This window comes from Triticum aestivum, chromosome 6B (genome assembly GCF_018294505.1).
Source record: "Triticum aestivum cultivar Chinese Spring chromosome 6B, IWGSC CS RefSeq v2.1, whole genome shotgun sequence".
NCBI classification, from domain to species: Eukaryota; Viridiplantae; Streptophyta; class Magnoliopsida; order Poales; family Poaceae; genus Triticum; species Triticum aestivum.
Window position 1 is genome coordinate 701,982,024 of NC_057810.1, and position 23,507 is coordinate 702,005,530.

At 44.6% G+C, this 23,507-nt stretch overlaps 2 protein-coding genes across 2 annotated transcripts; both read right to left on the bottom strand.

The window, feature by feature from the left end:
- LOC123134998 (F-box protein PP2-B11-like) lies at nt 1-1,177 on the bottom strand. The gene is made up of 3 exons (XM_044554133.1): nt 881-1,177; nt 632-768; nt 1-521 (listed from the first exon to the last, which is right to left on the bottom strand). The coding sequence occupies exons 1-3, from the start codon at nt 1,148-1,150 to the stop codon at nt 20-22; spliced, it is 909 nt and encodes a 302-aa protein (XP_044410068.1). The 5' UTR covers nt 1,151-1,177; the 3' UTR covers nt 1-19.
- A 14,227-nt stretch (nt 1,178-15,404) lies between these two features.
- On the bottom strand, nt 15,405-16,700 carry LOC123134999 (F-box protein PP2-B11-like). The gene is made up of 3 exons (XM_044554134.1): nt 16,431-16,700; nt 16,178-16,314; nt 15,405-16,063 (listed from the first exon to the last, which is right to left on the bottom strand). Exons 1-3 carry the CDS (start codon nt 16,698-16,700, stop codon nt 15,574-15,576), a joined length of 897 nt encoding a protein of 298 aa, XP_044410069.1. The 3' UTR covers nt 15,405-15,573.
- Nucleotides 16,701-23,507: the final 6,807 nt, after the last annotated feature.

A 23,507-nucleotide genomic window follows, 5' to 3' on the forward strand; every position in this document is an offset into this window, starting at 1 on the left:
CCCAACAAGCTCATCAACATCATCGCTTAGTTCTAATCTCAATACCCCACACAATAAGACCAGCCTTGTAAACTCCTCCTTCTGTTTCCTTTAGGCACACAGACACCTCGCTATCGCAGCCTTGTCCATTGTAGAACTCGCCAAGCTCGACCTCCATCCAGCTGTCAGCCCTTTTTCGAGGGAGCATAACATCATCTGTGAGAGGAATTGCATGATAGCTCGCACGAGGCAGCTGCTGGTTTTCCCAGCTTGCAATTGCCCTCAAGATATGTTTGCGAGGTACCCCGTCATCCCCATCCCCATCCTCCACGCAGGCTTGGAGGCAAACTTGGCGTGTTGAGTCATTCCCTCCAACACTGATTGATGCCTCTTGAAACGGGAAATCGAGATTGAAGAACACATCGGCTAGCTTGAACACCATGTAAGCAGCGTACTTGGAGTTTGGGCTGAGCATTGTGCTATGTATTTCGCCACGGATTAACAGCCACCAAACTCCCCGAAGTTGAGCTGCTTCACCGAAGCTGTCGCAAATGCAAGGGTATGGGTATGGTTAGTACTAACACTGCATGGAACGAATACCATCAGATTAGAGATGATAGGAACTAAATTTATAAGCCTAATTACTATGAACCTCTTGTTTGCTTGGATCTCATCAGAACGGAGCTTGATCCACTCCCAGTATTGTCTTGTCTCGCCCCACGAAATATGCAGGGATCTCGCCGAGAGCATGTAGCACTTGGCGCCCGTAGCCCGGTCCAGCCACATGCTCTGCACAAAAGACCGGCAGAATTCTGAATTTTGATCGAGTAGAAAAGGACGCAAGCACCCAATGTAGTTGGGTTGGGCGATTACATTTGCATGGGATCTGTACTGCACGTACCACGAAGTTGCCTGGGAGGAGCGCCGGTTGATCGGAGAGGCATCTGAACAATCCCTTCTTGGACGGCGGCGCGCGGCGGAGCACGCCTTGAGCGAACCGTGGGAGGTCGCGGGGCAGGAAGGAGGACCAGACGGCGTCAGAGTCCGCGGCGGCGAGGAAGGCCCGGGAGACGGCGGCACAGCGTCCGGCGTCAGGCGGCGACGTGAGGGAGATGATCGACGCGAGGAGCTCCTCCGGCAGGCGCGAGATCTCGTTGCCGTCTCCTTCCATGATGGGATTGATCTGTCGTGTTGGATCGGATGGACTAGTTGTTTTTTTAGGGAAGAATCGGATGGACTAGTTATTTGGGGGGTTGGAGGCGGTTCGATCCTAGGAAGATTGCAAAAGGCGTCCAAGCCGAGACATTTTCTCTTTCTATATATTCGGCCCGGCCCACAGTGACGTGCACTTATAAACACAGCCCAGCCGACAAATACATGCAATTAGCCGACTTTTCTAGCTTAAGAAAACAGACTTTTCTCGCTCAGGGTATTATACGCCGTATATTGGTGGTGAATGGCCAAACCACGAACTTCTGGCAGCACAACTGTTACCAAGAGCTCACAACATGCGGCCCACCACATTTTTGGTTGACAACCCCCCACAACTTGTGGGTGATCTCATACTTGCCAACGCAGAATGGGACAAGGAACGGATTTCTGAAATTTTCATACCAACAGATGCCGAAACCATCTTAACTGTACCGCTGTGTACAAGGGTTGTTCATGACTTTTGGGCGTGGTTCCATCAGAAAAACGGGGTTTTCAGTGTACGTCTGCTTACCGTATGCAGGTGGCAACAAAGCTACCCCGTGAAGCTTGGCTGGAGGGAAGAACCGATACATCTAACTCAGAAGAAGAGCAGAAATTGTGGACGACTATGTGGAAAGAGGATGTTCCCTCTAAGGTAAAGATTTTCCTGGAGACTTGCCCGGCAGTCCCTACCGATTGTGTGGCAACATTCGCTGCGGATTGTGTGGCAACATTCGCTATTACACTGTAATATGGCTCGCTGCGTTTGGGCGCTAGAAGATGAAGACCTAACAGCCGTGATGGATGGGATCAGAGAGCCCGATGCAACACCGTGGATTTTCTCACTGCTACATATTATTCCTCATGAAGACTTCATCAAAATTATCGTCACACGTGTACGGTCAACAGGTATAATGAGGTGGGCGGTCAACAGGTCCAGAGCACGTGAATCAGTGGCCCACGTGTCAGGTCTTTACCGAGTTTTTCAGCCAAAAACTCGGCAACACCGTGACGCTTGGCATTCCTATTTTTTAAAATGAATAAGGTAAAAACTTTACCGAGTGTTGTGGGTGCGCAAGTTGGCGACAGAGGGACGCGTGGAACACCCATTTATAAAAAATACAATTTAGTAAATTTTTACGAGTCTCCATTGGACGAAACTCGGCAAACAAGGGCTGCCGTCACGGCTCTGTCTACTACTTGACAGCTGGTCCCGCATGTCAGTTATGGTCGAGTTTCTTTCATCGGGAACTCCGCGAATGTGTTATTCCGCCGAGATTTTGTTTTTCCTGAGTCGTTTTTCATTAGGACCTGGCAAAGGCACAGCTCTGCCGAGTTGCTTATCACTGCCGAGTCCAATTTTGAATCAAACTTGGCAGACAGAATTTCGCTGAGTTCCCGATAGAATGAACTCGACAAACTCTTGAAACTCGCGACAGAACCAGATTCTAGTAGTGTTAGTCAAAAGCTGCACCATATATAGAACTGAGAGAAAATACCATTGTTGCTCATTTGCAGCCCACGGCACTGGCCTCTCTGGGGTTTTAAATGTATATGTTGTGCATTTAGTGCGAGCATTAAAAAATTCAAAATGTCGTAACTTTACAACGCCGCTACAAAATTATGATCCAATTTTATCATGGGAATCCTTGTTGCGAGCTCTTTGAAGCTAGACCCACTTTTATTTGTGTTGACAAACATTTTTTCAATGCCAACTTTGATGCTATATGGTGCAACAAGTTGCAACTTTTAGAAAAAGAACTTTCATGTTACATAAGCCAATTTTAGTACTAAATGATGCAACTTTAGTGTTACATGCACTAACTTCCACTGCAACTTAGTAACCACATGGTAACAACCCGGCTGGTTCAGTCGTCATGGCGACGAACGTGCAGTCATTCCCAGGGGTGAACACGCTCGGCGTGTCCATGGTGCGCATCAGTTGCGCGGTGGGAGGCCAGAACCCGCTGCTCACTCACCCGTGCGCCACCAAGATCATATTCATCACGAAGGGAACCCTCGAGGTGGGCTTCATCACCGCCTCGAAACGATGGGCCATACCACGATGATAATTTCCCAAAAGTCTTTCTTTCTGGCTCTCACATGGTATGGTACGAAATACTACAATCTTATTTCCCTTCGTTGCTTACATCTTACGAATGCCCTAAATGATGGGCCATTCTTGAGTTACGTGGTCTCTCTTTTTTTAATTCACTAGTAGAAAAATCATTTGTCCCGGTTCTAGAGGGCCTTTAGTCCCGGTTCTGGAACCGGGACTAAAGCCCCCCCCCCCCCCCCTTAGTCTCGGTTCTTATATGAACCGGGACAAAAGGCCCTCCACGCGGCTGCTGTCTGGAGCTCCACCTTTAGTCCCGGTTGGTAACACCAACTGGGACTAAAGGAAATTTTACAAAATTTAAATTTTTTTAACTTTTTTCTGATTTTCAAATTTCTGAATTATTTTACAATTTAATTTCTAATCACCACTCATCACTGCTCAATTTAACCTCCAATCTCTAATCATCCCTCATCATTCCAAATCATCTAACTTCCCGGCCGGTCACCCATCCTCTCACTACTCCAGCTTGAGCACGCTTAACTTCTGGGTTCTATTCCCCCTCGTTTCCAAGTCTGCACTTGTTGTTTTCCTGACCATAGTAAGATGTCAATCCTATTAACCCTCAGAAGTTTAGCTTGAGCATGAAGTCGCACGTTTCACTGTTTGAGTTTGAAACTATTATTCTGAAAAACAATAATTATTTAGTAACACTAATATTTCTTGAATAAGTAGTTTGACCATAGTTTACCTTTAGTCTCGGTTTGAGACACAAACCGGAACTAAAGGGAGCGATGCCCTTTAGTCCCGGTTCGTCTCTGAAACCGGGACTAAAGGGCTCATTTGAACCGGGACTAATGCCCCCATGGGTCCCGGTTTGTGATTGAACCGGGACTGATGGGCTTATCTGGCCTGAACGAAAGCCCTGTTTTCTACTAGTGATTGAAGTTCCGTTGTCTTTCTAGGGAAAGCCTTTATGGTGGTTTTTATTAAAATATGCATAATGAATGCATCGTTTGCGAGGATCTGAAGTGCTCACCGAATCCATGGAATAAAATATGAGCAAGCGATAAGGGGAGTGGAGTGGAAGATGAGCGGAGCAGACAAGAGAGAGAGAGAGAGAGAGAGAGAGAGAGAGAGAGAGAGAGAGAGAGAGGGGAGTGAGGCCAGGATTTGTTAATTGGGGGTTTTCTAGGGACAGGTGGAGGCGGCGCTGGCCATAGAAGGCATGCCAAGCGCGTTCGGGCCTCTCCATATCCGCCTCAGCTTTGAGCCGAAATATGGGGAGTGTCGGTCAATTTGGGATTTTGGGCCGGCTATGAGGAGGCTGGTTGGGTGGGTTTTTGCATCTGGACACTGATTGGGCAGCCTGTCCGGGCGTTTAGGGGTGGGTATGGGGGGGTCTGATTGTGGATGCTCCAAACAACTTGTATGTCCAACTAAAAACACTTCCGTGTCACCACTCAAGCTCCAAAAGGTGCCTTTATTGTGGCCTCCCTAGTTGTCTTGCATGTTTTTCCTAGCTCTCAGATATACCAAAAAGGTACAACGAGAAAACAACATGAACACAAATCTCAAATTAGGTGAGGCCTAGAAATGCGAGATTTCATCCAAAGCTCCACGCTGAAACAATAGAATAGTTCCTCACAAATAAAAAGAACAGTAGAACAGTTCCTCACGAATAAAGGTAACAAGTTTACAGCTTGCTGACACATCCATTCATATATCTGCATTATTGACTTGCTTAACAAACACTTGTTTTCTTTGAATATAAAAATCCGTTGCTTAAGAGTTATTGACTTCCTCACCAATGCTAATAAGTGAGTACTGCAATACTAACTAATAGGTCTATTATTTTAACAGTTTCTGCTGATCTAATACATGTTTTTATATCCATTGCAGCGAGCTTGAAGGTGTGTTCTCGCTCTGGATCTTACTAATTGTTACCCATCAAATTTTTTTTTATTTTCTTATCATTAACCCGCTTGCGACAATGTTTGAAATTTTTAACTCACTTGCACCACATGTGCTTTGCCGGGTCGCTCAAATTAAATATGATGTAATAGAAATTATAACTAAAATAAAATGGTATATTCACACCAGATGATTCACATGTTTTTATACTAAAATTTTATACTTATTTCAAACTAAGTGTAACATAATACCGTTTTAATTAATATAACGTATTATCAATTTTTCACATAACAATTTTTCCAAATAATAGTTATGTCACCCATTGTCATACATTTGTAACGTATAACACTGAAATTTTTGATTCTGCAAAACTATAATTGTATGATTTACCATTAATTTCTATTTCTTGTTAACAAAAAATTCTTTGAATTAATTATTCTAATATTTCATAAACTATGCAGTGTATACATACATATTTGCATATGTATCTATGCGTTCATATATCTTTTAATACCATGGTAGAGATTTCTAAATCTTATACGCACTAGCAAGTATTTTAATAGTGGTTTATAGAGCATATTAGGCAACCATATTCATAAAAACTTGTAAGGATAACAAAAGACTTCCAAGTTGGATTCAGTAATAGAAGTATCGAAGAACCAAAAATGTGGTTGATTGTACTTTTGCATATTTTTCAATTTTCTGGCATTCTCGTCTAGATTCAAATGCTCTGATTTCATGCAAGTGAGATTTCCTCCCCGTTTCTCAAATGAAAAATTGTGCATTGGTTTAAGCATTGAAATCTTGTCATCATATATTTCATAATTATATCAAGACATCCATCGTAAAGAGAGACTACATATTTAAATTCAACTTCGCTAGGAGGAGACGTACAGGATCTGCGAATTGCTTCATGTTGGATGGAACGGCGTGTTATTTCATGGGGTTGAAGCCTTATAGGAGAAGGAACCACGTGCACAAGGCGCACGAGGAGCAGATCGGCCGTACTACTGGACAGTACGAGCGATGCCATTTTTTCTCTGGGTCCGACTATGTAACATCTAGATGTGAGACAATGCCTCATATCTAACATGACTAGGGATCATCTAAGATGATGTCATCCATGTTTATGGTCCTTCCCGCTGACAACTTCCTCCCGCTTTTCTTGCTCCAATATTCTTATTGTCGCCGTTGCACAAGCCTACCAGAGAGTCGACGACTAGGCCAGCTCACTCCTACTCTTGTGTTAGTAGCGTAGTAGAAAAACTAGTAAAAAATGCCGCTCACTCAACAAGAATCGAAATCTCAATCTCCAACTCATAAACACATCCTTATAGCCATTAGAACTAGTGGGTGTTGGCGCGAAAAGATCAACACAAATATTAAGAACTCACCGCAGCGTCAGATTTGAAACATTTTTTGAACATTTAATTTATTGAAAAATTGTGCACAATTCTGGAATGCCGAATAGTTTTTTTGAAAACACAAATAATTTTTTGGAACTCCAAACATCTTTTGAAAAGTGTGAAATAATATTTGTAATTATGAACTTTTTAAAACACAATCAATACTTGAAATCCTGAGTTTTGTTTAAATACAAACAATTTTTTTAATTATGGACATGTTACGAAAGCATGCAGAAATTTTGAAAATGGGAATATTTTTTGAAATTCCTAAACAATTTCTGAAACTGTGATGTTTCTGTATGAAAACATGAACATTTTTTTATTTGGGAGCAATTTTTGAAAACGACAACATGTTTTGAACATTCCGAACTTTTCTTTTGTACAAGCTAAACTTTTTTAGTGTTGGATGAACTATTTTTAATTTACGATGAACATTTACTTTAACAAGATGAACTTGTTTTAGTGTATGGTAAACATTGTTAGTATTTTATTGGTTAGTTTTATGCACTTATCATCGTGCATGCCTTTTATACCTTGACATAAATGCACATGCACAGCTCATCGAAGTATTAGCTCATGCACGCACTGGTGTGATGACATGCTTCTCTTCTACATAAAAAAATTCCACATTCAAAAAATGAATTGTAAGTCTTACTCACATGAGACATGGGTTGATCCATATGTTCCTTCCTTTTTTTAATACTAACAAATGTATTTAACTTCTCTTCTTGGGCATAAAACCGTGTCAAATATGTGTGTCAAAAATTAACTTGCAACTAGGTCGACTCATTTGTGTGTCAAAAAGGACATGCAACTGGGTTAGAGAGTTGATAACAATTGCAAGACAATGATGGACATTCAAAATGATGGAAAATTGCAAGACAATGATGGACAATGACAACAATTGCAACAACGGTCGCAAAAATGGATGTTGGAGGTGAAGTTGGACTTGCAACTGGTACGAAATAGATTGGGCTCCGGTTGTGTCTCATGGGTGGACTTACAACTGGAACAAGGAAAAGGCGGCAAGTTATGAAGAATTTGTAAATTCTCCCCATAGTGTTACCACTGCATTTTGACTGTAATAAAACAGAAAATCAGTCAGTACAGTATGTAAGTATGATAACAACAAAGTATTGCATCTTTCTATTTTATGCCTGCCGGCAAGTTATAAAGCAAGATCATCAAATATTTCTTTGATAGACCACATGTGAGTGTTGCCATCGTTCAAGGAAATTATTTTCAATTTGAATCAAAACCGGGATCTGAGGACTGACTAAGAAATACTCACATTAGTCAAAGAAAAAAATCCTGGGCACAAAATTTGAGATGCCCATAACTACTCCAATATAGGAACAAACTCATACTCTCTGAAAAATATACTAAATTTGTGATAACATAAATAACAATCCAAGAGAACTTATTTTGTAAGTTAATAGCATAGGTAAGAGCCCGGGAAAGGCATGATGTTAAGTTGAGAAGAAGAAGTAAGATTGATTGGCTCAGATTAGCATACTGGTGAGACATTGAGTCCATCTATGTAGCATCAATCTATTTATCTAGCAGCTTGACTTACTGCTCATACTGTGGTAGGACATGATGAATACTTGGAACCAACTTAAACTTCTTCTAGACAATTCTTACCGTCGAGATGGAAAAAAAAACCTCTATCAGTGAATTTTGGAGCATCTTTCATCTCTTTCTTTAATATTGCAGACCATAGTTCAATGCTAAATGCTATCCTAATTTGCACTAAAGGAAACAAATGGTTATTTTAGCCATTTAAATCCTATTTTAGCACATAGTATCAGACTATAGGCTAATGCATGTCACACATATATACATTAATGACTGAATTACCTTATTGTCATCCTCACCATCAAATTACGCATAGATTTTGGCATTCTTAACTGCTGGCCCAGTTCCATCCCCTTATTAGCAAATGATTCTACTAACCTCTGCTTCAAGAAATTCTGAAGGCGGGAATGTACAACCTATTAGGATTCATGCCGCTGACCGGTATTTTGTTAGTAGAGCAACCTGCAACTTCAGATGTGATTATTATTAGTCAATCAATTAAATGATCCTCGATCCTGATCATGTGACCCGTCGAACGGTACCGGTGGCCGCGTCTCATGTTGGTAGCATGGACGGCGAGCAACATGACAGTGAACCATGCCACTCCATCCGCGAGGGAAGCAACTTGGGGCGGTTGCCTCCTCCCTGCAACCTCCATTCACAACAAATTAAACTCTAGAAAACCAGAAGAAAACTTGAAAAGAAAAATCAGCCCTCACAGGCATATGAACGAACACGTAGAAGGCATGCACCCATGACGTGGGAAAGTTCTGCCAAATAAAATTAGGAGGTAATAACTCCATTGGTACATGAACTTGTGCAGTATGTTCAAACTATTCACAAATTTGCAAAATACAGACTTTTGGTCCACAAACATGCGTGTACGGTTCATCCTTCGTCAATCTATCGTATCCCGCCGTTTCAATGATGACGTAGGAAGGCCACACGGCGTGGGGCCCGTTCGCAGTGAGGTCAAGAATTTTGGAGTGCTGCCGGTGAAATTGAATTTACACAGAACCCCTGGAGAACATACACCTTTCGGAAAAAAGTTGTGCCAAATCTTGAACAAAATTTGTTTGGCCCTCACTGGCATATGAACGAACAGGTAGAAGGCCTGCACCCATGACGTGGGAAAGTTCTGCCAAATAAAATTAGCAAAGCATCACACAAGGGGAAACTTGGATATAGATCAATTAGTATATGCCCGCAGGCTCCTTGGGTCCTGCTAGGCGTAGGCCACGGCAGCGGCGCGATGTCTGAGCCGCGGCGTGCACCTCGTCCATGGCATCCTGGGGGTGGCGCGTGCACCTGTTTGGTTGACTTTGGAGCTGCGTTAGGGGCCAGAGGGGGGTGGTAGCAGAGGGGCAGCGACGAACAATTGATGGCGGGGGCGGCGAGGAGCGGACCGTGGCCACATCTCCGGGGTTGGCACTTGTTTGTTCTCCATATGAGAGAGATAGCGAGAGGATGCATAGGGTTTGTCGTCACGCAGCCTCGCGGCCCAGCGGAAGCGAATGAGGGGTAGGAGGAGAGAAGATGATAGAAGGGGAGGGGAACACGGTGGCGACATGGACTGCCGGCCAGCCCCCCAGCGGCAGCAGCGGAGCATGACACCATGCTCCATTTTCTCCGTGTCTCTGCCCCTCTTTCGATCTCTAGAAGAAAGAACGAGGATCAGGGTGGCGCGTGCTGGGGGCCACGCTCATGCATGATAAACACAGCCACGAAGGCCCAACATGACACCCAGCACGCACGATCGACCAGGCCACCGCGCACTATCAAGCGGTGAACCAACAAACCGGCCCAAAAAACCGGGAGTCTAGCGTAACGCCACAACTGTAGCGAACCATTTACTGTAGGAAAACAGCTCTCACATGCATGTTGCTCGGAGACTTCCCCAAAAATCGGTAAGAATTAAAACCCTACATGTTGTAGTTTTGTTATGTATGTATTTTGTTGTGAAAACAGTTAATAGAAATTCATAGAAAACATGTAGGAGCTTTAATTACCTCTTTGAGCTCAACTAAAAATATACTGCTAATTCATTTCTACCCGCGGCAACACCAGAAGAATATGGGCAGAGAATTTGCAGGCCAGCCAGTGAAAAACCTTGGTTTTGAACCCATGTAACCCCCTATGCCTAGATGGCATGTAAATGCTAGGGATGTGACATATATGGAACAGTGGCGGAGCTTGAAAGAAATCTTTGGAGGGGCGAAGCTGTAAACAAATAAATACGAAATCATACATATTCAACAAGTTAGATGTTGCAAATATCAAGTAACTTAGATAATTATATTGATCTTCTCTAGATTAGCTTACAAAATACATTTCTAATCAGTAGAGAATTCGGTTCACTACAAAGTGCTATTTAACCGTGGAACATTCAGTTCACTACTGACCAACTCCAGAACAAAAGAAACTATACCCAAAATACTATTTAACCATGGAGCATCCAGTTCACTACAGATCAGCCCTTCGTTTCTTTACACCCTTAAAGTGCACAAGAACATCTTCATAGCTGTACTTCTCCACAATTTCACTCTCTATGTTTACTAGCAAGCTATTGGCTACATAATCATCTTCCATAGTATTACGTAGCCTTGTCTTGATGATCTTCAAAGTAGAGAATGCACATTTCTTTCCATCATGGACCTTCTTCCAATTTACAAATCCTCGCACAGTAAAGACATCTGAACCACCTCGCTTGTTTTTATTGTTGCTGAACAAGAAACAATAGAAGCAATATGCACGATGACTGTCCTCCGAGTACTCCAACCATGATGGGAAATCCTTGAACCAGTCATATTTACAGCGCCGTTTGCGACCTTCTGGACCGTAAGCTTTGTAATTCTTCAAGCGGGGCTGCATAATACCAAGCTTCAAATATGCTCGCCGCACATCATCTCTTTGATTAGGTGGATATTGACAAATCTGTGGACGTAGTGCTCGATCCCGCTGCAAGAATTCAATCCCTCGAAATTGTACTTCATTTGTTTGAGTTTGATGGCCTTGTTGTTGAGGCATCGAAGGATGTGGTCCATGTTGCTCAAATTCGAGCAACAACAGAGGAGGTGGAACAGGAATTGCTTCTGTTGCTATTGGTTCATCAACTTCACATTCAGTTGAATCACCTCTCTTTCTTTTGAAAAACGCATCAATTGTGTTCCCCTTAAGCATCACTGCCTCTCTTGTTCCCTCTTAATCTGTAAAGGACATTTATATATTTCAGTATAAAATCCAATTGACAAAATCTAACTGACAAAATCAATGACCAGATGACCTAATTAGAATCTTCCTCCACTAAGGTAATTAACAAAACTACAGAATCACAATATTCCAACTTTCCAGAATTTCCAAGGGGAGAGATTGAGAGAGATACAACCATACAGGGAGGGGAATCTGCTCACCGAGGCACTGCTGCGCGGAGGACAGCCACAACCGAGGCAGAAGTGGATGAACCTGAGCGGAGGAGGAAGGAGTCGACCAACCCCTAGCCGGCCACCTGCCAGCCGGCCAGCGGTCGCTCCACGCCGGCAGGCCACAGCGGCCAGTTCCCAGTCGCCGGTGCCCCACGCCCACGCTCAGCCGTCCGTGGTCGCAAGTCAAAGGGGAAAAGGATTCTGGAGTATGGAGTTGGTCGCTGCATCCAGGGCTCCAGGCATCGTAGACTAGTCCTAGTTGATAAGTGGACCTGTGGGATGTATGTATACATAGGGGTAGTAAAAAAAATCATTTTTGCTGGGGGGGGGGGGGGGGGGGGGGGCGACGGCCCAGGTTCGCCCCCACGAAGCTCCGCCGTTGGTATGAAACCCATTATTTGTAGTGTCGTCACTGTACGCCATCCCATCCATCTTCTATGACGGAGTCTTTTTTTCAGAGTGTTAAATAATATTCCGTTGGGTTCCCATCCATCAATCTCGATATGATTTTTTGTGACCTCCCTCTCCAACTTCTCTCTCCTCGCCGCTGCCGGAAGATGCCACCGGGCAAGGGTCAGGCGGCCGACTGTGGAGGCGGGGCCCGAGTTGTTTTGCAACATCTATCTAGGTCAAGCTAGCAATCTGACCCATGGGCACACCATAGCATCCTCAGACAGACAGTCAATCAGAACGGGTGAACCAATGCCTTGAGATATATCTCCGATGTTTCATCCACGCATGCCCAAATCACTAGAGCCAGTTCATCTCTCTTGCGGAATTCTGGTACAACTCCAATTACCATTCTGCTCTGGACATGTCACCCTTCCACGCACTGTATGGGCATGAACCCAGGCATTGGGGAATCAAAGCAGCATCAACTTGCACAATCCCAGCCCTGAAGGACTGGCTGGAGGAGAGAAAAACAATGCAACATGTCCTTAAGCAGCATATGCACTGGGCTCGCCACATCATGAAGGTGCAAGCAGACAAGAAGCGCACGGACAGAGAATTCAATGTAGGGGATGCTGTCTTCATCAAATTACAACCGTATGTGCAATTATCCGTTCATCGCCGAGCCAACCACAAGCTTGCCTTCAAATACTTTGGTCCCTTCAAAGTGATCCGCAAGATTAACCCAGTCGCCTACGAGTTGGAGCTGCCACCGGAATCCAAGATTCACCCGGTGTTCCACGTATCTCAGCTGCGGCAAGTCCTCGAGCCAGGTACCGACGCCTATGATAATTTGCATGTACCTCGATCTGCAGAGCTGGTTCCGGTGGAGATGCTCGATAGGCGCTGGCGGCAAACTCTTACTGGACGACGTGAGCAGTATCTTGTGCGCTGGTCTGATTCAGAACTCCTGGACGCTACGCGGGAGGATGCCCTCACGCTCAAAGCCGGGGAGAGAGCGCGTCATTGCCAGGCCACCTGGGATCAAGCATCCAAGTCGCCTGTTCATGGGCCCTGAATTGATGAATGCTATATAGGAAAGCTCCAGCGAAGGAAATGACATCCTGGCTGGGATCACGGCAAACGGCACGGCTGGCACTTTTGTTTCCTTTTCTTCTTTCTTTCTTTCCAAGTGAACTCTTCCTGAGGAAGTGTATCGTGAGTTAGAGACTGTAATCCCGAATCCAGCGAGTGAATAGATCGGGCACCTAACACACTCAGCCCGATGGCCCAGCGCGTTCACCAGCCAACGGGCAAAACAAAATCGGGTCATCCAATTTACACCGTGAACGACACAAAGCCATGATCCAGTAGTGGAAAAGCATTAAGTATGACATGACTGAAGTATACAAAATCTAGGAACACTATCTAAGCATGGAAAGCAAAGACGGCTATTACCTTTTCCACGATCCCATGGCGCCCTCGTCGAGTCTGCCGCCGAACCCTTAAGCCCCCGAGAAGAAAGAATCCCCCTGTCGCGGCCGCCTATTCCACATGCTTCTCCAAGCACCTCCTCAACCTCCAGCAGGGCCGCCTCCACGCCGTCCATGGCCATCCCTCATGCGCGTCTCCACTCGGGAGCACGTCGTGGACCGATTGGAGGCCGCCCTCCGCGAGCACGTCATTGTCTGCGTGGCCTCCGTGTCCTAGTGGTTGTCGATGTTGTCGAGCGCATGGACCACACTGTCCTGAGAGAGCCGGTGTCTGAGAGATGGTCGTCCCCTAGTGGTTGACTCTCTCCCCACAACCATGGATGGATCTCGTCCATGGCGATGAGCAGGACGCATAGGAGAAGGGAGTGGGATGTGGAGAAGAAGGGTAGGAAGGAACAGATTTGATAGGTGGAGGCCAGAGAAGACGAAGGGGGAGAGGGGTTAATGCGAGGAGGCCTAAAGCGGAAGGAGAGACCCACATTTGGAAAGAATCGCTAAGTGATTGTAATGCGCATATCGGTCTAGAAAAAGTCTAAAAATTGGTGGAGGCAATGACTTCGTTGGATCAGGGGCTGTTTCTTCGGTCATGATTTATTCCTTTCCATATAGAAGTTACCAAATACTAGTGAGAATATATCTTTTTGGCACATAAAAGCAGTTTAAATAGATCGTTGGTAAAATCTGGTTTAAATGTGTTGGTGGGATAAAAAATGGTGGGAAAGAATTAACGGGAGTGAGGCGAGACTATCAACTTAGAAATTAGGAGTAGAGATTAAACCAGTAAGAACGCACACACACACATCTATTTTTGGCAAACATATGTGAGAAGTTGAACAGCGCAGTAGTGATCAAGATGCAAAGAAAAAATGTTTCATGCGCCGAAGCCAAGATCACACCTTCTTCTTCATACTGTCCGTCAGCTCAGCACCCACAGCTAGTAGGTAGCCCTTTCCTTGATTGTCTTTCTTTACCTTGGTTTGTTTAGTGGCTGAAAATAAATGAGAAATAGAAATCTTGACAAATATGTTACTCTCCTGTTACACTTGGTAATTGAGGAAAATGAAAACAATAAATACGGTTCAGTTTATTACTAAGCAACATCACATGCTAAGTAATAATTATTGTTTGAAAAGCAAAAGGTGTGTTAATCCAACGGTCTGTCATCACTGAGACAGATAGAATTTTTGATCGACCCATATATCATCAAGTAGGAATATTCTTTGGCGGAAAAAGGCAAAGTAAAAGAAAGTAGAATGAAGCAATTGAGTAACATAATTATACATATAAAGGTGTCTCAAGATTAAAAAATATTACTGAGTGAAAAATGTTTGTAAGCACTAGTGTAGTTGTGAATCATAAATATCACGACTATTATTACCTTATTTCCAAATAAAGAAGTACTACAGTCATCGTTTTGTAGAATTCAATTTGAGTGGTTATGGAGTGGGTAACTTGTTTTGATACATTTGCTTTGTTTCATGAACATATACTGCTGTAGTGAATTTTTGGCATCAATATTTGCACTTCTGTTGCCTTGTCTCTCTGTAGACATTCCACTTCGTTATCTTCTACGAGTTTAGCCATCAAAGGATCTGACACTGGGGTTCCAATTTATTTTTTGCAATCACTAAACGGTGTGGAGTGCGAGTAGAGGCAATTCAGCTCAGTTTTGATAGAATCTTGGAGAACTGTTGGTACATGTTGGTACATGTTGTACATACAGTAGTTAAAATAGATTAGTTTGTAGGTGTTGACTAAATTTATTTCTCCGAGAATCCACTAAATGAACCAAATGAAGACCGAGCACAAATGTGCTTTCCTTACTTTGCTTTTATTGGTTGTGTTCCCCCGGATGCCAGAAAATCTCCTGATACATGTTGTACCTTCTTTAATACAAGATCAATAAAATTGTCAATTATCTAAAATACATAAATAAAAGCCGTGACTTTGCATACGAGTCAATGTAGTGGTCAAGATGAAAATAGATAGACAAAGTTACAAATAGCAACAGTCATGCATTTTCACCAACGAATGATTTCGAAAATTTAGATGGATAGTTAAGGTTTCACTTGCAACAACTCAAACAGATTGTTTTTTAGAAAGGGATGTAGACATCAATTCTTAATCCAACAAGCTCATCAACATCATTTCTTAGTTCTAATCTCAATACCCCACACAATAAGACCAGTCTTCCAAACTCCTCCCTCTGTTTCCTTTAGGCACACAGACACCTCGCTGTCACAGCCTTCTCCGTTGTAGAACTCACCAAGCTCGACCTCCATCCAGCCGTCAGCCCTTTTTCGAGGGAGCATAACATCTTCTGTGAGAGGAATTGCATCACAGTTCGTATGAGGCATATAGTCTTCCCAACTACACCTCAAGATATGTTTGCGAGGTACCCCGTCATCCCCGTCCTCTATGTAGGCTTGGAGGCAAACTTGGCGTGTTGAGTCGTCAATCCCTCCAACACTGATTGATGCCTCTTGAAACGGGAAATCGAGATTGAAGAACTCATCGGCTAGCTTCAACACCATGTAAGCAGCATACTTGGAGTTTGGGCTGAGCATTGTGCTATGTATTTCGCCACGGATTAACAGCCACCAAACTCCCCGAAGTTGAGCTGCTTCACAGAAGCTGTCGCAAATGCAAGTGTATGGGTATGGTTAGAACTGGCACTAGATGGAATGAATACCATCAGTTGAGTGACGATAGGAACTAAATTTATAGGCCCAATTAATTAGCGCGAACCTGTTGTTTGCTTGGATCTCATCAGAACCGAGCTTGATCCGTTCCCAGTAATCTATTGTCTCTCCCCATGAAATATGCTTCGACCTCGCCGAGAGCATGTAGCACATGGCGCCTGTCTTTTTGTCCAGCCACATGCTCTGCACAAAACAAGGGTAGAATTCTGAATTTTGATCGAGTAGAAAAGGAAGCAAGCACCCAAAGTAGTCGGGGTTGGGCGATTGCATTTACATGGGATCTATAATTCTGTAAGTACCACGAGGTTGCCTGGGAGGAGCGCCGGTTGATCGGAGAGGCATCGGAACAAGCCCTTCTTGGACAGCGGCGCGTGGGGGAGCACACCTTCAGCGAGCCGTGGGAGGTCACGGGGCAGGAAGCAGGACCAGACGACATCGGAGTCCGCGGCGGCAAGAAAGGCCCGGGAGACAGCGGCACAGCGTCCGGCGTCCGGCGGCGACGTGCGGGAGAGGATCGATGCGAGGAGCTCCTCCGGCAGACGCGAGATCTCGTTGCCGTCTCCTTCCATGATGGGACGGATCTGCGAATTGCTTCCTGTTGGATGAAAGGACGTGTTATTTCAGGGGTTTGGAGCCTTATAGGCGAAGGAACCGCGTGCACAAGGCGCACGAGGAGCAGATCGGCTATACTACTAGGCAGTACACCCATGACATTTTTTTTTCTTCACGAAGTAGGAAATTAGCTTCTTTTTTTAGAAGGAAATCAGCTACTACACCTATATATTCGGTCCGGCCCACAATTACATGCACTTATAAATTCAGGCCGGCCCACATTTACATGCCTTTTCTTTTCTTCTGGTGACAGCTGCATGAAATGTTTCTGCATTGAGACAAGGTTTTTGGAACCATAGTTCAGCTCCTCCCTATCTGGTAGCCAAAACCGCCTCCAACTCTAAAGAAAAAAAATGCCACCTCGGAGTTTAAGCATAACGATAACCATTTACTTATTGAATTTATAACAAATCAATATAATCTTAGAAACAAAATTATAATATCAGATTCATACTCGAAGGAAGTTTTAATGCCTCATTAGCATTTGGGGAGAATTATGACAACCATATATATATATGACTCATGGAACAAAACCACCTCATTAAGCAAGAATTAAACTGAAAGGTTCTAGAGTTCAATGATTATGGCATGTACGGTTAACCAAATATTTGCTCGATATAGAGTACTGTACAATAATGTGTTTATTGCGGTTGTATGTTGTAATGAAGAAGTTTTTTTCCCTCTATATGCAATGACTCGAAAAGGCAGAGCTACAACTCTTTTACTGGTTTCTAAAATAAATTTAACTGCTTTCAAAACACCGGAGGATGAAAGAGAGACAATCATATCCTTTTTTGGGCTATGCATCCAAAACTAATTTGATAGTCTTTCTTCAGCTTCTGGATTTTAAATGACACTACATTGTTGCCTGTTTCGCTTACTTCTCAGCACAATGCCCCACACTATACGACCACCCTTGTTGCCTCCCATCTTCACCATCAAGCTGATGGACACCTCGTTGCCACAGTCTCCTTCCTCGTTGTGGAACTCCCCTAGCTCCACCTCCATCCAAATGTTGTCCATTTTACGATGCAAAACAATGTCCTCTCTAGGAGGAACTGGCTGACGGGGAGGAAAATAACCTGTCATGATGTACCTCTCAGGCCTTGTTTGATTAAACCTCCTCCCAAGGGGATTGGAGGGGATATGGAGGGATTTTTGTTGGAAATATGCCCTAGAGGCAATAATAAAATGATTATTATTATATTTCCTTGTTCATGATAATTGTCTATTGTTCATGCTATAATTGTATTAACCGGAAATAGTAATACATGTGTGAATACATAGACCACAACATGTCCCTAGTGAGCCTCTAGTTGACTAGCTCGTTGATCAACGGATAGTCATGGTTTCCTGACTATGGACATTGGATGTCATTGATAACGGTATCACATCATTAGGAGAATGATGTGATGGACAAGACCCAATCCTAAGCATAGCACAAGATCGTGTAGTTCGTTTGCTAAAGCTTTTCTAATGTCAAGTATCAGTTTCTTAGACCATGAGATTGTGTAACTCCCGGATACCGTAGGAGTGCTTTGGGTGTACCAAACGTCACAACGTAACTGGGTGACTATAAAGGTACACTACAGGTATCCCCGAAAGTGTCTGTTGGGTTGACACGAATCGAGACTGGGATTTGTCACTCCGTATGACGGAGAGGTATCTCTGGGCCCACTCGGTAATGCATCATCATAATGAGCTCAATGTGACCAAGTGATTGGTCACGGGATCATGCATTACGTAACGAGTAAAGTGACTTGCCGGTAACGAGATTGAACGAGGTATTGGGATACCGACGATCGAATCTCGGGCAAGTAACGTACCGATTGACAAAGGGAATTGTATACGGGATTACTTGAATCCTCGATGTCGTGGTTCATCCGATGAGATCATCGTGGAACATGTGGGAGCCAATATGGGTATCGAGATCCCATTGTTGGTTATTGGCCGGAGAGCTGTCTCGGTCATGTCTGCATGATTCTCGAACCCGTAGGGTCTACACACTTAAGGTTCGGTGACGCTAGGGTTATTAGGAAGACTTGTATGTGATTACCTAATGTTGTTCAGAGTCCCGGATGAGATCTCGGATGTCACGTGGAGTTCCGGAATGGTCCGGAGGTGAAGATTTATATATGGGAAGTTGTAATACGGTCACCGGAAAGTTTCGGGGTCATACCGGTATTGTATCGGGGCCAACGGAAGGGTTCCGGGGGTCCATCGGGAGGGGCCACCTCTCCTGGAGGGCCTCATGGGTCATAGAGGGAAGGGAATCAGCCCCTAGTGGGCTGGGCGCATCCCCCCCTTGGGCCCATGCGCCTAGGGTTGGGGGAAACCCTAAGGGGGGCGCCCCCCTTGCTTGGGGGGCAAGTCCCCCCTCCCTTGGCCGCCCCCCCTCTAGATCTGATCTAGAGGGGGGCGGCCCCCTTCCTCCTCCCCCTATAAATAGAGGGGCGAGGGGAGGTCTGCACACACACCTCCAAGGCGCAGCCCCTCCCCTCCCCAACACCTCTCCTCCTCCGCAGAAGCTTGGCGAAGCCCTGCCGGACTGCTGCCTCTCCATCACCACCACGCCGTCGTGCTGGTGTTGGAGCTCTCTTCCTCAACCTATCCCTCCTCCTTGCTGGATCAAGGCGCGGGAGACTTCTCCGCTCCGTACGTGTGTTGAATGCGGAGGTGCCGTCCGTTCGGGCTAGGATCTTCAGTGATTTGGATCACGACTAGTACGACTCCATCAACCCCGTTCTCTTGAACGCTTCCGCTCGCGATCTACAAGAGTATGTAGATGCACTCCAATCTCTCTCGTTGCTAGATGAATCCATAGATTGATCTTGGTGATGCGTCGAATTTTTTTTATTTTCTGCAACGATCTCCAACAATGGCATCATTAGCTAGGTCTATGCGTAGTTTCTAGGCACGAGTAGAACACAATTTTGTTGTGGGTGTAGATTTTGTCAATTTACTTGCCACTACTAGTGTTATCTTGTTTCGGTGGCATCGTGGGATGAAGCGGCCCGGACCGACCTTACACGTACGCTTACGTGAGATAGGTTCCACCGACTGACATGCACTAGTTGCATAAGGTGGTTAGCGGGTGTGTGTCTCTCCCACTTTAGTCGGATCGGATTCGATGAAAAGGGTCCTTATGAAGGGTAAATAGAAATTGGCATATCACGTCGTGGTTTTGGCGTAGGTAAGAAATGTTCTTGCTAGAACCCTATAGCAGCCACGTAAAAACTTGCAACAACAATTAGAGGACGTCTAACTTGTTTTTGCAGCATATGCCTTGTGATGTGATATGGCCAAAAGGATGTGATGAATGAAATATATGTGATGTATGAGATTGATCATGTTCTTGTAATAGGAATCACGACTTGCGTGTCGATGAGTATGACAACTGGCAGGAGCCATAGGAGTTGTCTTTATTTATTGTATGACCTGCGTGTCACTGAATAACGCCATGTAATTACTTTACTTCTTTGCTAAACCGTTAGCCATAGTAGTAGAAGTAATAGTTGGCGAACAACTTCATGGAGACACGATGATGGAGATCATGATGATGGAGATCATGGTGTCATGCCGGTGACGAAGATGATCATGGCGCCCCGAAGATGGAGATCATAGGAGCAATATGATATTGGCCATATCATGTCACTATTTGATTGCATGTGATGTTTATCATGTTTTTGCATCTTATTTGCTTAGAACGATGGTCGTAAATAAGATGATCCCTCATAACAATTTCAATAAAGTGTTCCCCCTAACTGTGTGCCATTGCGAAAGTTCATTGTTTTGAAGCACCACATGATGATCGGGTGTGATAGATCCTAACGTTCACATACAATGGGTGTAAGATAGATTTACACATGCAAAACACTTAGATTGACTTGACGAGCCTGGCATGTACAGACATGGCCTCAAAACACAAGAGACCGAAAGGTCGAACATGAGTCGTATAGAAGATACGATCAACATGGAGATGTTCACCGGTGATGACTAGTCCGTCTCACGTGATGATCGGACACGGTCTAGTTGACTCGGATCATGTATCACTTAGAGACTGGAGGGATGTCTAATCTGAGTGGGAGTTCATTAAATAATTTGATTAGATGAACTTAATTATCATGAACTTAGTCTAAAACTTTTGCAATATGTCTTGTAGATCAAATGGCCCATGCTAATGTTGCCCTCAACTTTAACGCGTTCCTAGAGAAAACCAAGCTGAAAGACGATGGCAGCAACTATATCGACTGGGTCCGGAACTTGAGGATCATCCTCATAGCTGCCAAAAGAGCATATGTCCTAGATGCACCGCTAGGTGAAGCACCCGTTTTCCCAGCAACTCAATACGTTATGAACGCCTAGCAGTCGCGTAGTGATGATTACTCCCTGGTTCAGTGCGGCTTGCTTTACAGCTTAGAACCGGGGCTCCAAAAGCGTTTTGAGCAGCACGAAGCATATGAGATGTTCCAAGAGCTGAAAATGTTTTTCCAAGCTCATGCCCGGGTCGAGAGATATGAAGTCTCCGACAAGTTCTACAGTTGTAAGATGGAGGAGAATAGTTCTGTCAGTGAGTACATACTCAAAATGTCTGGGTTGAACAACCGCTTGTCTCAGCTGGGAGTTAACCTCCCGGATGACGTGGTCATTGACAGAATCCTTCAGTCGCTCCCACCTAGCTACAAGAGCTTTGTGATGAACTATAATATGCAGGGGATGGTGAAAACTATTCCTGAGGTATTTTCAATGCTGAAATCAGCGGAGGTAGAAATCAAAAAGGAACATCAAATGTTGATGGTCAAGAAAACCACTAGCACTACTAGGAAAAGGGCTATAGATGGAATGACCACTAATGGCGCACCAGAAATGTGGTGCGCCACTACTATATAGCAGTGCCGCACCATGTGCTTGTGCGCCATTAGTGTGGAAGACACTAATGACGCACCAGACACATGGTGCGCCACTAGTAACAAATATTTTTTTATTTTTCCAAACATACTAATGGCGCACCAGGGCACAATGCGCCATTACTAGTTCTAACTAGTCATGGCGCACCGGCCACATAGTGCGCCAGTACTATATTTTTTTATTCTTTTTTTTGCAAAACTACTAATGGCGCACCGGGGAATAGTGCGCCATTACTAGTTTAAACTAGTAATGTAGTAATGACGCACTGTTCCCCGGTGCGCCATTAGTGTATATATATATATATATATATATATATATATATATATATATATATATATATATGCAAAACTACTAATGGCGCACCACCAGCAGGTGCGCCATTAGTAACCAGGGTTACTAATAGCGCATTTGTAGATGGTGCGCCATTAGTAACCTGGAACCAGCTAGATATTTTGGACAGCCACACCTACCCACTCACTTTCCCCACTTCATTCTCTCCACCTCCTCCCCCAAGCTTGTCTCGGCTGCCTCCTCCTCCTCACCTCATTTGCACCATAGATTCATCCAAATTAAGTGGTTAAATTACCTTTTTGATAGGTAAGTAAGGGGGAAGTTATCTTTATGTTGTTCTCCCTCCAACAACGTGCACATGCACTTTTTATTGCCTAGCTAGATCTATGTATGTTTGTGGTATTGCATATGTTTGTGGTGTTGCATATATGTTTGTGTTTGCAGGTACCGGTATTTGAAATGCGATAGTTGCCAATATTTTGCCGAAATGTTGATTCATTTCGGTTTCGGCGAGAATTTTGACACTATGCATTCTTTTTGGTCCTATTTTTAGGGAGAGTCATGCCAAATTTTTTCTTGGTTCTAAAATATCGTTTTGCTCTACCCCGCAGGCGACCATGGTCCGCACGATGACCGAAGGCATCGTGAATAGGTTTTTGAGCTCCGCGAAGGCCGATATGCTTCAAAAGAACGAGACGGAGATAAGATGTCCGTGTTGAAGATGCAAGCTGAAGAGCCTTATTGCGGACCCGGATTCCGGGCAGGTGCGGGACCACCTGCTCTTGCGTGGTTTCATGGATGGCTATCGGTGGCAAGGTGATGAAGATAACTACAAAGTCGTCCATGGGGGCCGGGCAAGAAATGAGGAAGGGCAGCAAGACAACCACGGCGGCTCGGGCGGGCGAAAAGACGAAGAATCTCCAGGACATGATCACGACGGTGATGCTGTACAAAGTCATCATGTAGAAGATGCAGGACATGATGATGAGGAAGATGTCAGAGCAGACGAAGGGCATGATCTTGAAGATGAAGATGCCGGCAGAGCAGACGACGATGGACCATCGATGGGCTGGGTGCAGGACCCTCATATTCAAGAGCTGCTTCTCAAGCAGACGGATAACGCAAGAGCCGCCGCCCGAGAGAAAGCCAAGCTGGATCAACTGGAGATAGACGCGGTTACTCCATTGTATGAAGGATGCAGGCCCGAGGATACCCGCCTGAAAGTAACGCTCATGGCTCTGGAGATGAAGGTAAAACATAAAATGACCGACGCATGTGCTTCGACGAGAACATGTCATTCTGGCGCGAACGTCTTCCCAAGGGGAACAAGTGCCCGACCAGTTTAGAGGAGGTGAAGAAAATTGTGTGTCCTCTGGAATTACCGCACGTGAAATACCATGTGTGCATGAACAATTGTATCATTTATCGGGACGAGCACGCGGAGTCTACCATATGTCCGGTGTGCGGCGTCACTCGATACAAGAAGAAGAAGAAAGCTCCTCGAAAAGTGGTGTGGTACTTTTCAATCACTCCTCGTCTGTAGCGGTATTTCGCGGACCCTAAGG

Coding starts and splice junctions, on each gene's coding strand:
- LOC123134998 (XM_044554133.1), bottom strand. CDS start 1,150: ATGGAAGGAGACGGCAACGAGATCTCGCGCCTGCCGGAGGAGCTCCTC. Junction 769..880: donor TCCTCCCAGGCAACTTCGTG/GTACGTGCAGTA, acceptor TCTTTTGTGCAG/AGCATGTGGCTGGACCGGGC. Junction 522..631: donor GAGATCCAAGCAAACAAGAG/GTTCATAGTAAT, acceptor CATTTGCGACAG/CTTCGGTGAAGCAGCTCAAC.
- LOC123134999 (XM_044554134.1), bottom strand. CDS start 16,700: ATGGAAGGAGACGGCAACGAGATCTCGCGTCTGCCGGAGGAGCTCCTC. Junction 16,315..16,430: donor TCCTCCCAGGCAACCTCGTG/GTACTTACAGAA, acceptor TGTTTTGTGCAG/AGCATGTGGCTGGACAAAAA. Junction 16,064..16,177: donor GAGATCCAAGCAAACAACAG/GTTCGCGCTAAT, acceptor CATTTGCGACAG/CTTCTGTGAAGCAGCTCAAC.